At 37.4% G+C, this 16698-nt stretch overlaps 1 protein-coding gene across 1 annotated transcript in view; it reads right to left on the reverse strand.

Moving 5' to 3' along the window:
• Positions 1-4515: 4515 nt before the first annotated feature.
• The window catches only part of LOC131050048 (uncharacterized), a 98945-nt gene continuing 86762 nt past the window's right edge, over positions 4516-16698 (reverse strand). The window contains exons 19-28 of the mRNA XM_057984186.2: positions 7984-8028; positions 7814-7842; positions 7603-7724; positions 7327-7374; positions 7092-7216; positions 6628-6998; positions 5334-6531; positions 5149-5208; positions 4918-5037; positions 4516-4809 (exon numbers count right to left, since the gene is read on the reverse strand). Of these exons, the coding sequence (XP_057840169.2) occupies positions 4786-4809; positions 4918-5037; positions 5149-5208; positions 5334-6531; positions 6628-6998; positions 7092-7216; positions 7327-7374; positions 7603-7724; positions 7814-7842; positions 7984-8028 (2142 nt within the window). The 3' untranslated portion in view covers positions 4516-4785. The remainder of the gene's footprint in view (positions 4810-4917; positions 5038-5148; positions 5209-5333; positions 6532-6627; positions 6999-7091; positions 7217-7326; positions 7375-7602; positions 7725-7813; positions 7843-7983; positions 8029-16698) is intronic.

Below are 16698 nucleotides of genomic sequence, written 5' to 3' on the forward strand. Positions count from 1 at the left end.
TATCTTCTTGATTTTTTGAAATGGCAATTATATCGTGGATTTTCTCTTTGATTTTCGAAAGTCCTGATTTTGGAAATATCTCATTTCTTTTCAATCTTAAATTCCTCCCAAAAGATGAGGACAAATCCCTTATTAAAAATTGGAGGCCAATTACTTTACTGAATGTCTCTTATAAAATACTTGCCAAGATTATTACTCTGGCTTGTGGATATTCTGCCTAACTTTCTAAGCATTTCTCAAACTAGTTTTATTAAGGGAACGTATATTCTTAGGAGCCTCATTACAAGTTGGGAAGTCATGAACTAAGAAAAATTAACCAACGAGAATGTTGCTATGTTCCTCATTGATTTTGAGAAGGCATATGATCATATAGAATGGATTTTTCTCATGATGATGTTGGAAGCATTTGGCTTCCCAAACGAATTTTGCTAAATGGTTAAAGTTCTTCTTAATGACACCACTACTCAAGTTGAGGTTAATGGCTCTAGTGCTTAGTCCCTCAAGCTAGGGAGGTCTATTAGGCAAGGATGTCCACTTGCTCCTACCTTGTTTGCTATTGCTTCTCATGCTATTTACTATCTACTTACAGAATCTACCATTTGTCCAAGGATTAAAGACATTTCTTTGCCTAATAAAGTGGACCTAATTAATATCCAGTTAGTGAACAATACAACCCTATTCCAAGAACTTGTATAAGCCAATATGGACTCCTTAATGCTAAATCTAACGTGTTTTGTGAGGTCTTGGGGGCTACAATATCTGCAACCAAATCCACCCTTCTTGGATTCGATGAGACCCCTCCCATATGGCTCAATAAGTATAACTATCAATGGGGAGGCCCCTCCAAACAAGTTAGATATCTGGGCATTCCCTTCTCTATTAACACATGTCTAAGAGAAATGTGGTTATGGATTAAAGGTAAATTGGAAAGCAAGCTAGTCAAATGGAATAAGTAGTACCTTTTGTTGGCATTATACCAAACATAAAGAGATTGTTGGCATTTCAATTAGGATATTGAGAAGGTTGTTGATGATTATGGATATAACTGATTAAGGATGTTTACTGTCTTAATATTATTATTTTGTCATTGATGTCAAGAAATTGATTTTCTAATTCAGTATGATGTTGCCATATCTTAAGAAGTATGATTTGAAGAATATAAAGATGTCGGTAAAAGACATAGGAAAGAATATGATGAATAAGGGGATGAATAAGGTATTCAATGGGCAACTATTACCGAGTCAGACAATGATGAGATCATGATGTTTAGATTGTTTTAACATCATGCATATGTTGTAAATTGTAAGGTTAATACTATACTATGTTATCAAGCAAAGAACCTAGTCAGTAAACCCTAAGGAACCTAGTCGGTAAACCCTAAGGTTATCGCTATCGGTTAATGAAGGCGGAATGTCTACCGAGTGAAGTTTAGTATTTACCGAGTTGCAACCGAGCTGTAACAGAATGCATTAAATGATTAAAAGCGTTATTTAATGAAGGACGCTGATGAGCTGGAATAGATTAAATGATTGGTATGTCGTGCATGAAGTTTGTTAAAAGAATCTATGGCAATAGAAGATCGGCAAAAAGATCTACAGCTCAAATTGAACCGCAATACCTTAGCACAAGTTCCATGAAATGTATGCAAGTTCCAAGGCGAGGTAAAACATTTTCAGATCGAAGGATACATTGAACCTGGTCAAGTTTAAAGATTTGATGGCTATGATTGATCATGGGATATGTGATCAAGGAGATTAAGCGGTTAGCAAATTGTTTATAAATAAGGAACTGTTGATAAACAATGTATGCGAGCAAGTGTAAGCACAGGGATGCTACATAGTGATTACCAAGCTCAGAAGCTTGAAGACCTATTTGATTAACAGAGTATAGAGCCCAGCAGAGGGACAAGATAAGTCCTATGACTAGATTGTATTTGAGCAAATAAGAATCTGCTTTAGCATTTTTGATGTGAAGTTGCAGATATATTTTATTACTATTATTTTGTAAAGTGACAGAAAATCTCTTAACCGAGTGGACTTAACAGTCTTATTTGTAAAACCCTCTAGCAAGGTGACATTCTGATTGAGTGTTTGATTTCCTTTAACAAGGTGAAGATCCTAACAGATCTAAGGGAAATCCCTTAACCGGGTCACATCTAGCAATGTGAATGTAATCTTTAACAGGATTTGCTTTTAACCGAGCATATTTCTTAGTGGGTCCGAAATCCCACAGTGGTTTTTCCCTATTTGGGTTTCCACGTTAAATCTGGTGTTATGAGTGTCATGATGTTTATATGCTTATAAGTTTGCATGTTTAGTAGTTTTGGTTATATTGTTGAAGTATATGTTACCGAGATTGAATCTGTTGTTTTTATGGAAGATTAAGTTTGTATGATTCACCCCCCCCCCCCCCTCTCATCTTGTTAGCTTGGCATCTGTACTTAACAATTAGTATCAGAACTATCACCTTTCTCTTGCTAGCAAAATTCAGGTTTGTCAGAAGATACTATCTTCTTATAGCGTGTACTGTGCCTCAATCTGGATGTTTAATAATTACTAGATTAATGATATTCAAAGGATGGTTAAGATTTCATATGGTATGATGGGAAAGGTAACAGGAAGTGGCATTCAATCAGATGGAGTTGGTGTTGTCTTGGTAAGAAGATGGGTGGTTTGAGATTGAAGGAACTTAAGATAAAAGGGATTGCTCTAACTGCCAAATGGATCTTTCATGCTCAAGAAGGGGAAGAACCCTAGAAGGTTTTAATTGGAAATTATATAAAGCTTGTTGCCCCTAGGTAAGCAAAGGCCTAGAAATTGTCCCCCATTAGTGACCTCATTGCTGGTAGTTTCCACATATCCTCAATTAGTTCTAATGTTTACAAGGCAATATGGAAGGATTAGGAACACATTACACACCTGATTTCTAATAATAGGATTCTCGATAATAATAACATTGTTTTTGGTGAAAGATCTATATGGTGGAACTTATTCCACAAGGGTAGACCTCTCACCCTCTTTCAAGGATGCTCTACAAAAAGCTAGGCTCTTAATGGTGTTTGTTGTTTTAATGATATTATCTCTAGTATGGCCAATTAACGTCTTTGTTTGAGCTTTGTCAGAAGCATCAACTACATGCTTCCAACTGGAAGACATATTCCACATTGAGGGAGGCCTATCTCAATCTCCAACTCCCTAAGTCGTGTGCTAAGGATGTAGATAGATATTGATCCTTCACCTAGGTGGATAGTACTCCACTCATGAGGACCAAAGCTAAAATGGTTTATGATGCTTTATGTTGTAATGTTGTGGCGGCTGGATTGCAATAATAATGATTGGCAAAAAGCATTTACTCATTTATGGGGTAGTAACATTGATCCTAAAAAGAAATGATTCAAGTGGCTCTTTACACTTCATAAACTTCCTTTTAAGAATAATTAACATGATATTGATATTTGTAGCATTTGTAGGGTTGTTGATTATACCAAGCCTCTCTTTTGACTACATTATTGCTAAGGAAATCTGGAACTTGTTTGGAATTAATTTCTCTGCTGATTCTAATTATCATGATGTGGTTGGTCACATTTAAGGCATAAAAAAGGACAACAATTTATTTTGGTCCCTCTTATCTTGTGAAATTCTTTGGATTATTTGGAATATTAAGAATGAGGAAAAGTATCAAGGAAATGATAGGTTGCTTACTAAGTCTCTAGGGAGACTCATTTTTCACAATGTTGACTTGCAAGTTTCCATTGTTACAAGACTTGCAAATAGGAAATTTGAGAGGTTCATTAAGGACAGGACAACCAAGGTCTTTACATCTGAACTCTACATGGTTACACTTGGTCCAAATTTAACATGGAAAGAACTCCCTTCGGCAATGCATTGGTAACTTTTTATGAACGATATTAATGAAGGAAAGAAGATTGAAAGGCATACTTCAAGCCCAGTTAGCAACAATGGGAGCAATACCATGGAATAGGACCATTATCTATATGGAAGCCCCCCTTGGGTGGACCTCTTGGATTGAATAGTAAAAACCTTATGCATGATCAACAACTCCTTTTTTTGTTCACTCATGGTCACAACAAAACATTTCAACTTACATGGTTCACTCTTGTATGTGTACACTATGTAAGGCCCATTTTGTATATAATACATGGGATCAATTTTGTACACGAGTCACTTACATTCTCAATTATCTATATAGTAAATTGATTTCTCCAGTACTGGACTTATGGTTCTGAGAATCTATGTCTTCTCTGCTACATGATACACCTATAAATATTTTATTCCTTATAATTAATTAAAAAAAAAAGTAAATAATATAATGTACATAAAAAAAAAATTATAATCCTTACTCTTTTATAATATGAAGGAGATGAAAAATTCATTTATTATCTTTAAAAACTTTTGATATGTACGTAATATTTAAAAATTTAGAAATTTAAAAAATATAAATAAATAAATAACATCTTTCACGCAATTTTATCCACGATAAATACACTAGCAGAAGTAAAAATTAACTGCAACAACCTCCAAATTATTCGATAAGAAATAATTGAATGATATTATACAAATATGATAACTGCGTGTATGGCAGGGTAGAGAAGCTGGTATTCTCAACTATTATTCGCCATAACATCCAGATAAATTTACATTTATTTGCAGTTGTGCCTCCTTGAAAACTCTTTCACATTCACGAACCAGGAAGTTTACCGGCAAATTAGCACATGATATGCAAGGGCATTTGCTTCTACATCTAAGTGTCTGTTCTCTTCGAACTCTAATCTTTCTTCGGAAGCTTCAACTGCGATGATGATAAAATGAGATTAAGGAGGCAAAATAAACTGGGGAAAATAAAATAAAGATCTCAATCTTGTATGTTAGATAAGCCCAATTTAGTTGTTCTGCATACCTTTGTTCTGGCTGTGGAAAAGTACCTTGCTCTCTTCGGATTAGAATTATAAGAATAGTCCTCGATTGAAGAAACATCCACAGCGTTACTGACATTGATATTATTTTGATGCTCGTGAACCTAGGAAACCATTCAACCAAAAATGAGTGCTAGAGTTCTATAGGGAAGTCCATTTACAAAAGTACTGCATATTCAATTTATAATTGATCAACACACAGGTAGGAATTAAACCTCTCTTGATACTGAAGGTTCAGCATCAATTAGTTTTACATGGTCTCTCAGAAAAATAACCTGCAAAAGATAATGCCAGATTACAATAAGGTGCATTTCTTATCAAGTACGCTTTCCAGTTCATTTTACAAGTATATATTTTTCACGTTTTAAGTTTAAAAAGCACATTATAAATTTATATCTACCTTGCCCAGCAAGGACATATTAGACACATCTGTTGCCACCACATGAACGCCCACTGAAATTTTAGAAGCTTCACACCGAGGACAAAATAGAGCCCTGAACACACAACCGTCCTGCTCTACCCATACACTTTCCCGTTTATCATCTGCAGAGCGACTAGTCAAAGAGCATTGCTTCGAGCCAGATCTTGTGAAAAGTGGATTCAAACATGCAATGTCCGAAATTATAACCGGGGTCACAGCTGGTCTGTCTTGAAAAGTGTCTACATTAGATTGACGGTCTTGCTGTCCGTTTGCTAAACCACTAACATAAGATTTTGACAAGGAAGCTACGGTACACCGAACACGAAAATGCTTTTCAGGCAAGCCAAAGAATTTACCACAAAATTTACACGATATTGAATAGGTCTTTTCAGCTATATCTTTGCTTGCTACTGCTGTAAGTTTATATTTGTGTTCTGGTGAAGAACAAAGCGATGAATCCGGCACTGGCTTTGTTGTTCGCAAATCTGATGACTGAATGCTTTCAGTTTGTACCATAACTCCACCCCCATTATCACCACAGTCCAAACTCTCAACCACAGTTGAACGAGCAGTAGAGCTAGAGAAGAAAGTAGATTCACATTGACTGTCTAAAGGTGACAATGCATTCCCTCCCGAGCACAAGTTTCCGATCTTCTGACATGAAATAACCTTATTTTGTGGTGACATGCTGCACTCTACTTGATCTTGTTGGTGCAAATTATTTGATTCTGTTAGTTGGCCAAAAAGTAGTGTTTTTCTCTCACAGTCCAATTGACACCTGATTGGGCTCCTCTTTTTTCTACAACTATTGCTTCCACTCATACCTACGGAAGTTGATGTATAATGATTGGAGACAAACTCACCTTCTGAACCTCTGCTTGGTGTTAAGTTTGAAGCATTAAACCTCTCTCCATAAACAAGAGATGTAGAACCATTTACCAAGCATGGTGAAGCAAGGGAAACTTGACTTGAACCATTTGCAGCTACTGCTTGTCTTGCTGTCTCAACTTGGCACACTTGCACAGATTCAGCCTCATTCAAAGATGAAAAATGGGTACTAGACAAATTAATTTTTGTAGACGGGTCCTCTATTTTTAAAGTAGACTCGATATCAATGGTCTCCTGCAAAGAAGACTCAATACCAATGGTCTCTTGCAAAGAAGATTGTTTAAAGTATCTGGCAATCATGAAAAAAATTCAACATATAGAGATGTCAGTTACATCCATTACGAAGTAGAATTTGAGAACTCTGAAAAACTAAAGGCAAACTTACTTGGAGTGTTTCTGAATGATTTGGTTTGAGTCAAAATGGTCTTCACCATCAGAAAAATCATCCTCAACCTGAATTGCTGGTTTAGTAATGCTGTATTCATTCTTCCTCGTATTGGCATCACCTGGATAATCAATCTTTTCTATTGAATCCCTAGCACTTTTGACTTTCTGTGTAATGCTGTTGTCCTTTTTAGATCGTCTGGAAGAAAAGAAATCTTCTATTTTGTGTGTTACATTTTCAGTAACCTCTTTAGCACTGGCTTTAACATTTGGAACAGAGGAATTTTCTTTACAAATGAGAAGATCAGAATCGTCCATAAGTAAACATTTTGTTATTAAGTTGTGACCAGTGAGTATTTCTGGTTTTTGGTCCTGATAAAATGGTAGAAACCAGAAGTTAACATTTTAATGTGCAAAAGCGTAATATATCCAGCTAACAGAATTGTGATATCAATTCAGCTTTACCTGATATCTACTAAAAAAGTCACGTAACCCCTCAAGAGATTCACCAAAGTTGTCAAACTGCCTAATAGAGCTTCGCAACCACTTCGACATGTACTCTAAGTTTCTAGCTCTTTTGAAACGCTCATCTGTAATGCACAACTCATGTTTAGTTCAGAACAATCTCATTGCTGCAATGACATCTACAGAACTTTAAAATATATTCCAGAATCTTGGTATGTGGTGACGGGATTCTTACCCAACAGAATGATGGCACCAAAGTCAAGTCGATGCCGAATGCAACGGCCTGCGAGAAGGAAAAAGAATTAGCTTACTACCAAGAACCCCTGCAAACATAATTACCTTGGTTGCAATCAATTTTGAATTACTGATTGTCCACAATAGAAAAGCTATACTCTACATAAAGAAGGAAACAGGCGCGCTTCTTCAAACTAGCTAGGAGAAAACTATAACTCTCGATGCAGGGAATGATACTGCACATTTGTCACTTCCATGTAATAGCTCGAAGACTCACCCACGGCCTGATTTAGTGTTCTAAATGCTTGCTGACAGTACCACTGATCTCCGCTAAGAAGATTCTTTGAAGATTTGTATGTATCATTGTATTGCTTTTTCAATTCAACTTGAATATCTTTCCTGTTAAGAAAAAATTCATAAGCTTAGGTCAAAAGACTAGGATAACGGTTCCATCAAATAGAAGAAAAGATTCTGAAGAAGGGTCTTACTTGTTTGGGAATGGAATGCCAACCACAACCTACACTAGTCAAGGTTGTTTCATAAAGATATCCACTGCTTTTACTCTATCTTTTTGTCCTTTAGATTTACTCTTAGCAACAACTATAGTCTAAAGTTGCCTGTAAATTACTAAATAATAACTACAAGATAAGAAGGATACAACAGCTCTTGCATTCTCATCTGCAAAGTCAATTCCCTCAGATACCTGCAAAATGATGCATTGTTACAGTAAGAGCACGTAATTTTTCAAGATGTTATTTAACACTATTTAATTCAAAATGAGCAGTTCGATGTCAACACGGATGAACTTTCTTACGCTACAGTGATTATGAGATTGGCAACTGCAGAACTAGAAGAATATAACTGCATTAAATTGAAATTTGCAACTAACAAAATTCATTGAAGTTAATTTTGGAAACAGATCATGATAATACACAATGTAAGGAGGTCATGAAGTATCTGCAATCTACAATACATAAGAGACACATATAATAAACTACAATATCTGATAGCTCTCACTTTTAAATTTCTTATTATAGAATGCAAGTGTATAAAGTACTCCAATTTGTCTGAGGATGTTTCCTCCTTCCAATGCCCCCATCAGACAAACACTTTGCAAACCAGTCATCGAATGTGTTGACTCCAGATCAATATTACTCTTTCTAAGCATTCCCGGGCTTATGGCTGTGGCATGAATGCAAGACCTTTCACATTATACTTGTGTGGCATGCCAAACTCAGTGCTGTCTCTTTGAATCCATATGGATGCCGAAAGCAACTTCAAAGGCAGTGTGGCTCATATATTTCAAACTGGCCTCCAATCTACACCCCCCAGTCATCCTGCAGACTACAAAACACCAAGCTCAAACAACTATTTCCTTCCTACGAAATCAATCCTGAATCCTCCAAGCAGCCAATGCATCCAACTTGGAACCCAATCCACATAGTAAACACACCATTTCACCACCTGCCAACTTAATCACTCTGTGGGAAGAACTCATGATGGTAACATGTCAATCCATGATCATAGACAGTTACCAATTTTCTTACTAAAGCTTGATTTGTGTCATCAACATAAAAAACACACTTCAACATCTCATATGAGATTCACTCCGAACTAAAACAAAATCTAAGCAACCCCACTAAAAGCTTGTTTTTCCTCAGTTGACAGCTCTGTAAGGCATTGATGAGGCATCCATGTTAAAAACTCTTAGCATACCATTTAGAAAATTTGTACTGTCAAGAGGCATGTGGAAGGAATTCCATATATGGCTCTGGAGAAGGCATACAATAGAAATCACACATTTGGAGTGATCAAGGCAGCCATCTAACAGATCCATGGGTTAGAGAATTGGTGCATTTAATACATTCTGTCATTTCCCTCATGTCTTAAGTTCTACAGTGTCAATGGGAAGCTGGTTTCCAATAGCTGATGGTCATATTGAGCTTTAGATCTTCTAAATCCAAACTCAAATGATTGCAAATCCAAATGAGTCAAAGATGACAATACAATGTCCCCTTCAACTGGATCTAATCTCAGACCCTACCAAAGTTCAAATACTAAATTCCTTTTCTGTGCAACTCAGAAATGTAAGGTACACTCACTGCAAAAATTTCAAGAGAAATTTCAGATTAGACATTGTCTTCTGGAGCATCCACATAAACACAAAGTAGAATTTGAGAAGTACGAGACTGGTGGAAAATTTGATAAATGTATGTTTATATTACTGCAATTGTAGGTGTCTAAAAATCATAAGCATCTCAGGACTTCACAAGAAAGATAAAATAACCTGAACCTATGGCTGCTCTACTCAAGAATGGTCACCAGGTTGAACCACGAGGTGCTATAACTTTTATGTTTTAAGAAGAATCACAAGAGATTGACTTTCCAGAATGCCTGAAACAGAAATCCAGGCAAGTACTAACTCCACTGATGGTGCTCATAACAAAAGTGGGTGCTGCTGTCCATTAGATTCCTGCTCTATGAAGGAATCCAGTCTTGTTGTCAACCCCATTTAGATTTTCCTCCACTGTCAAGCCTTTCTCCAAGCCTTGCATTCCCTTCCCCTTCTACTACTCAGCCTACCCAGATTCCCAACTCGTTACAACAGTGACATCCTTGCAACTATCTATCATCCAACACCAATTAGGTTTGGAAACCCCATCTCACTCACATGCTCTCTGGAAAATCCTGAGAATTACAAAGCTGATCTAATTCCAATGTAAAATCCTTGTATTACTGTTAATACTGAAAATGCTGCGGAACCCCTAAATCCCTCAAATTTCAAGGAATTCTAAATCCATGTAGCCTTGGCTAATATCAACAACATTCTTAGTAGTCTACCAAAAGCTATTTAATCAAAAAGCACTCAGAAAGACAACATCCACAACCTCTTCAACTTGTTGATTGGTAATTTGAGAGCCCTAAAAAAGATTATCAAAAATACATTTCCATCTGTCATTCCATGCAAGAAGAAAGACCCTCCATTCTGAAGTTTTTTCATCAAACTTTGTTCAATCACACAGATACCATTGCAAGGATTGTCAATGTCAATCATCTTTGGAGGGAGAGTACTGTCATACCACTGACACACCAGCACAAACGCATCCCAAACAAGCAAAAAAATCCCAAAGAATGGAGGAGCTCTTCAATGAGGCCCCTATCTTGCTAAATCAGGACGTATGGGTAATGGGACCATTGGCTAGCCTTTAAATGCTGATGAACATAAAACCCCCAAACTCCATGCTGGAAAGCTATATTGAATGTGGAATAGACTGCAAGGTAGCAAAACCATTATAAATTCATGAAGATGATGACATACCAAAATACTACTGTTCAATTCAAAATGAATAAGGATAATACATATGGTTACAAAGTTCCAAGACTGGGAATGAGAAATTTTCTGTGACCAAAGACTCAAAAGAGTGTCCTTGCTGATCTGTCAAGCTGGATTTAGATTTCTTCCTTGGCATCCCTCCTCAAGCTTGAGTATAAACACATATTTATACAATTATAAGCGATGGTTATCAGACAGTTCAAATTCTAAAATGGTTCCAATTTATTGGTAGGATGGTACTGCAGTTTGGCACCATGCCGTTTGACAGTGGTCCTTGTTGGTTAGTCTGCACCACCAAGGTGAGAGATAGAGTAAGGCTTGACTCAAACATTTTAGCCTTTCTTCAAAAGCAACGCCCTCCACCATTGCATCTTTTGTTAGGTGCCAAAATCAAACTACATGTTGCCAAAAGTTGTGCCACATAGACTAATCATCATATTGCCCTATATTCATAACTCGAAACATCTAATATGTGGCATGTTGGGTGCATGTTGTGGTCCTCTTGATCATATGATTTTTTGGTGTGTTTGAATGTGTTTAGTATCATAGTTTGAAGGATGTTAGGTCATTGTTGGTTTGTGAAAAGTCAAAAGTGTGGCTTGAAGAGTTACACACTGAAAACAAGATGAAGGCACAAGTATCACAATAGACAAAGAATGAAAGCAGTTCTTCAAATGGTTGAAAAAATGGTCAAAGGCCCGTAATGCAAAGGCTTGATCACCAAATGTGAACTCTTGACACACCCTTTTGGAAGATGCAACCAGACCTTATCACCAACTTCGAATTCATAAGGTGTAGATTGTGCACTATGGCACTCATTGTACTTCTATTGCTGTTGCTTAAGAATTTGTTGATGTGCCAATGAACGTGATAGGTGCGATAGCCACATCATGGCTTGCTAGAACTTGAGACATTTGAAATGGATTATGCCCCACAGAACTGTGTAGAGCTACATTATAAGTGTACTGAATGAAGGGTTTTATCCAATGAATGTGGATGCACATTGTTGTACAACACAACAGTGCAGGCAAGAGTTTGACTGACAACTTTTGTTTATGCATTTATCCAAAGATGGAAAGCACTATACCAGTCAAATTGAGCATCAAGCATCTCCTAGATGATTGAAAAACCTCAAATCTTAGTAAATTTTAAATTGCTGATAAAAGAATTTCTCAAAGTGAATTTGTGTGTGTTCAATTCAAGAATGGCAAGTTCATTGTTGGTGGTTTCAAGCTCCCACAGTGGCAAACATGTTTCACCTAATAGAGGCGAGGGAAATTTTCAGGTCGCACTCATGGATCAAGGCAAGTGAAGCGTGTAGAGAGGCACAACCTCCACCAAAGGATAGTAGAGGGGAGAACAGGGGTGTCTGCGACAATGTTCACCAAACCCAATCGGTCCCACTACTGATTGTGCTTGTCTTTCAGCTTAGCATTGGATCCACAAACCCCAACAACTAAAAAATCCATCACATTCAATCATTTTTCCCAAAGCACAATAGGAATCTCTGCAAAAGGTTTGGTCCTTTTCAAGCCTATATTGATTGTCTAATCTAAGCTACTCTACCCTATTGGTGCAAGGATGCAACAACTTACTTCTAGCACTAATATTAATCTACACTAACCACAATAGGTAAAAGGGTTAGGGTTAGCAACCATAGTGAGAGGCTAGATACAGAGCTTATAGGACTCTTTGGTTGGAATTGAGAGCCAAACCTCCACACATAGGCCCAACGGGGGGCCCCTACCTATATAGATGGGGAGGGCACTATTCTAAAGGCCGTTGGTTGGTTGGTTGGTTGGTTCAACAGGAAAAATCCACCCTTTCTCTTCGTCAGTCAAGTCAAGCTAAAGTTTAGAGAAATGAAAGGAAAAGAGGTAATACAACAAAAACAAAAACAGATCAATTTGACTCTCCTTTCAAATTTCAACCTCCCATTCGTGCTTAGAGGTGAAGTACAATGAGCCAAGTTCAACTTACTTCCATAATAGAGACAAGGTATTACATCATGAGGTAAAAGATAATTAAAGAAGGGAGATAACCCATATTTATACAAAATTGTGATTCCTCAAGATTGTGCCACCTTTAGTGATCGAAGCCGCAAAACAATTACAATATACAAGAGAAGATACAAAAGGAGGTAGTTAAGTGCCAAGCGAAGAGGAAGATCAACCTAATGATTTTCTAGAGATTTTGATTAGTGTACTTTCCTGCCTAATGGTTGGGTTCATTGCACCTCCACAATGATGACAAATGATGAGCTAGAGAAAATCCATTGACTATTTGGGTTGCACCATGGAGATCCAACAAACAAAGGCACCTGGATGATTGTGTAAGGGGTCGTTGTTGTAGATGATCATGAAAGATAACCCTCAAATGCATGCGTCAATCCATCAAGATCTTTGGCAAGAAACTAGAAAACGGCATATATCATAAAGGAATACGTAAGTATATGGTGGGATAAAACTAAGTAAGAAATAAGAATCAAAGAGAACATGAGGGCCCTCATGAAGATTTTCTTCTCGCAAATGTGCTCTATAATTGATATCCTTGGCTAATAACCTTCTCTATCTTCAAAGGCCTACAACAACAATTTTAGGTTACCTATTGTTGTGACCTTTTCACACATCGCCCCATTGCAAACGGGGACCCCCTCTTTCCTACTTTTTGTGTCTTGTTAGTATAGGGTTTTGGCAATCAGGTAGCAAATTTTGAGCTTTCAATATCCGAGTCTCAGTTTTGAAGCGATCATGCCTAAGGTGCAGTTAGGGTTTTAAATTTTGAATAGGATCATAAAAATGTCAAATTGTCTAAGCGATCCTAAATTTTGTCTTAAGGTTGCAACAAGTTTTGAATTTGAGCGTAAATATGCCTAATTGTTGTAAGTCAATGATATTTTTGTGCTTGAGCGTCAAAGAGTTCCTTTAGGGATCATTTTCTTGCTCCTAGTAGGTAAATTAAGTCAAAATTGCACATTGTCCCGAAAGATCCCAATTCTCAAAATCCAGTTAAAATGGTGAATGTTCTGATGCATAACGATGAATTTTGATAACTCTAGACATTTTTTGGTGTGAAAATCATCCAAGTCCTGATGGAAAAGTGAAAACATGAAATTGAGGTTATAAATCAGTTTGTCCTGATGAAGGAGGTTTTTCCCTTGAGTTTTAGGACTTTGTCCCGATGGAGCGTGATTTTCCCCATTATGTGTCCTAGTGAAGGGCGTTTTTCACAAAGTTTCCCGAACTAAGTCCTGATGGACCACATATTTCCACTGGAAGGCCAAAAAATTTGACTAAGTGTTGCAAATTGTCCTGATGAAGTGCAGATTTCCTCAGGGATGAAAGGTGAAGTGTAACGATGCAAAGTGAAGACAACATTCCTTGTCCAAATGGGGGTCGTTTTTCCCTAAAACCAGTTTACGAACAAATTTGATGAAATGAATGAGGTTAATGTGTCCAGATGGGGATCGAATTTCCCCAAAATTTGATGCGTGGACAAAAGTGATGAAATGAACATGATTTTGGAGTCCAGATTGTTGACTTTCCGGGCTGTGCTTGTTCACCACAAGCAAACATCAGATTGTTGCCTTCCCAACCATAGACGATAAGGTCTTATCGTCACCCCCAAGCACAAGTTCGCTTACTGCGAATTGCATATGTTCATTGTATGTGAAAGACTACAAGACAATTGAATATATATGAGGTAAGGCTACCTAAAAGACCTCAAGTCGGCCTTACTGATTTGACGCCAAGAATAGGGTCAATCCTATTTAATTACAAGTTACTTATTTAAGGCCAGACCAATACCTTTATATTAAACATATAAGATGCGCATTTTATGGAGAATTGCTAGCTAAGGCCGAAAGGCCAATTAGCAATTCCAAGACTAGGTCGGCCCTCACTAGGGATCCAACCTAGCTACATGTCAACAAGATGACCCACGTTTTTCCCCAAGATGATTTTTTTCAGACAATGCAAGTAAAATGATGAATTGTTATTGTCCTAATGAGGGTCGATTTTCCCCAAAGTGAAATTTTGGGACAAGGTGAATGAAATAAGGCAATTTGATGTGTCCAAATGAAAATCGATTTTCCCCAACAGGCTCAAATTTAATGAAAGTGAATGATTTAAAATGGCAAGTGTGATCAAATTTAATTGTCTTTGCCTTGATGTGAATTATTTAACGCCCAGCAATAATTATTTAACGATAAATTTTAATCCCAAGGCAAAGTGATTTTCCCCCAAGCTGTATAAAAGGCAAGTTTTTATCCCACATTGCTTGTGTGGTGAAATATCAAGGTGAAAATGTGTATAAGTTGCCCCAGCCAACATTATAATAATAATATAAGTTGCTGATGTGACAGTTAAGTGGCTGATTGGAAGCAAGTTGAAAGTTCCAGCTGAGCGCTTTTTGCCCAAGTGTCATTTTGGACGCCATTGTTGAAGAGAATTGCAGATTGAAGAGGGCAATTCGCCCAATCAGACCTAGGCGCCACTACTAGAGGAGTTACAGTGATTTAAGTGGCTGATTGAGCCCCCATATTTGGCAATTTGTGAAGTTTAGCGCCATTATTTGAATGCCACGATTTTGCGTTTGCTGGGAACTTCACAATTTGGGAGCAATTTGTGAATGTTTTGCTTGACGCCATGGCTGGGAATCATGGAGATTTTGTCTAAATGTTGGCTAGCCGCCATTGATTGAGAGTTGGAACACCATAGATGAGCACCATTGCTGGTCATTGACTGAATATTTCATTTCCAGATCTGAAAATCATTTTCCAGCCATCAATGCACTTAGCCAATTTGTTTGGACAATATCTTTGGAGAGTTTGGGGGCATTTTATGTGGACACCATTGCTGGTGCAGGTCTAAAACTTCATTTTTTGAGTTGTCTTCAGACTGAAACATTATTTCCAGCCACATAATAGTGCCCAGATGTGACCATTCTCAACCTTGGCGAGGTAAAACAATTCAAATGCAAGTACATGACATGGCTGTGACCACTTCCAGACACTGATTTCTATCATTTGCAGGGTGTTTTCAGACTTTTGGAAGCCATTATTGGACCTTGGAAGGGTGTACTCAAACTTAGAAATCAGAAAATCAGACTTTTATACCTCATTTTCCAAGTGTTTTCAGACTTGTGGTATACTTTTGGACCTCATACTTATTATTTTCTGAATATACCAGCTTGTCCTCGGACTTAATTTTCCATGATCAGACCTTACACAAGTCTGAAATTTGGGGTTTTGTGAGGGTTTTAGAACACAATTTGATCAAATTTTATATTGTTTTCAGAATTTGTGTTCCAAATTGGTAAAGTTTCTGATTTTAGGTCTTTAAATTTGTCAAAATCATTAAAAATTAGAACTAAAGAAATTCTGGAAACAAGTTATTCAAGTTATTTTTTTCATGATATTTGACTTCGAGCTTCATACAGGTACCATGGCTAAGGCCGGGATCGCTGCAAGGAAGGAGCAATTAAGGATAGTGCAAGAAGGTTTCTATCTGGAGTCTCAGTTGGCATCCTGATGGAAGAAAATTACGGACACAAACATGGAATTCCTAGACATGGAGTGGATGCGGCAAAGGATGTTCGGATTGAAGAATCAACTTCCTTCTACTCTTTCCGCCAATATCATGAAGGGTGGAATATATCAAGTTGTTGGCTCCCACCATCCGTACAATGCAATGAACTTGTTGTGGAATGTGCCAGGAACTATGATCTGATTACCCGAATGATCAAGTCACCTAAGGGGGTTGTGCTTGCATACCTTGTCGAGGATGAAATCGTGGAAGTGTTTGGAATCCCCAAGAGTGTGGACATGTGAGAAAGGACTAAGGATGAATATGAAGCTAAGTTTTTGAAGAAAGCGGAAGCGTGCATGACAGTTGTGAAAAAAGAGTGGATCATTGAGCCTTGGCGTCATCATTCTAAGGTACCCAAGAGGCTCTTATGTACAAACTTCAAGGATGAATATAGTGATTGGATATTTTTGCTCAATTGAGTGATGGGGACACCTCAAGATGCCTTGTTTGA

The sequence above is a fragment of the Cryptomeria japonica genome, chromosome 6 (genome assembly GCF_030272615.1).
Source record: "Cryptomeria japonica chromosome 6, Sugi_1.0, whole genome shotgun sequence".
NCBI lineage: Eukaryota > Viridiplantae > Streptophyta > Pinopsida > Cupressales > Cupressaceae > Cryptomeria > Cryptomeria japonica.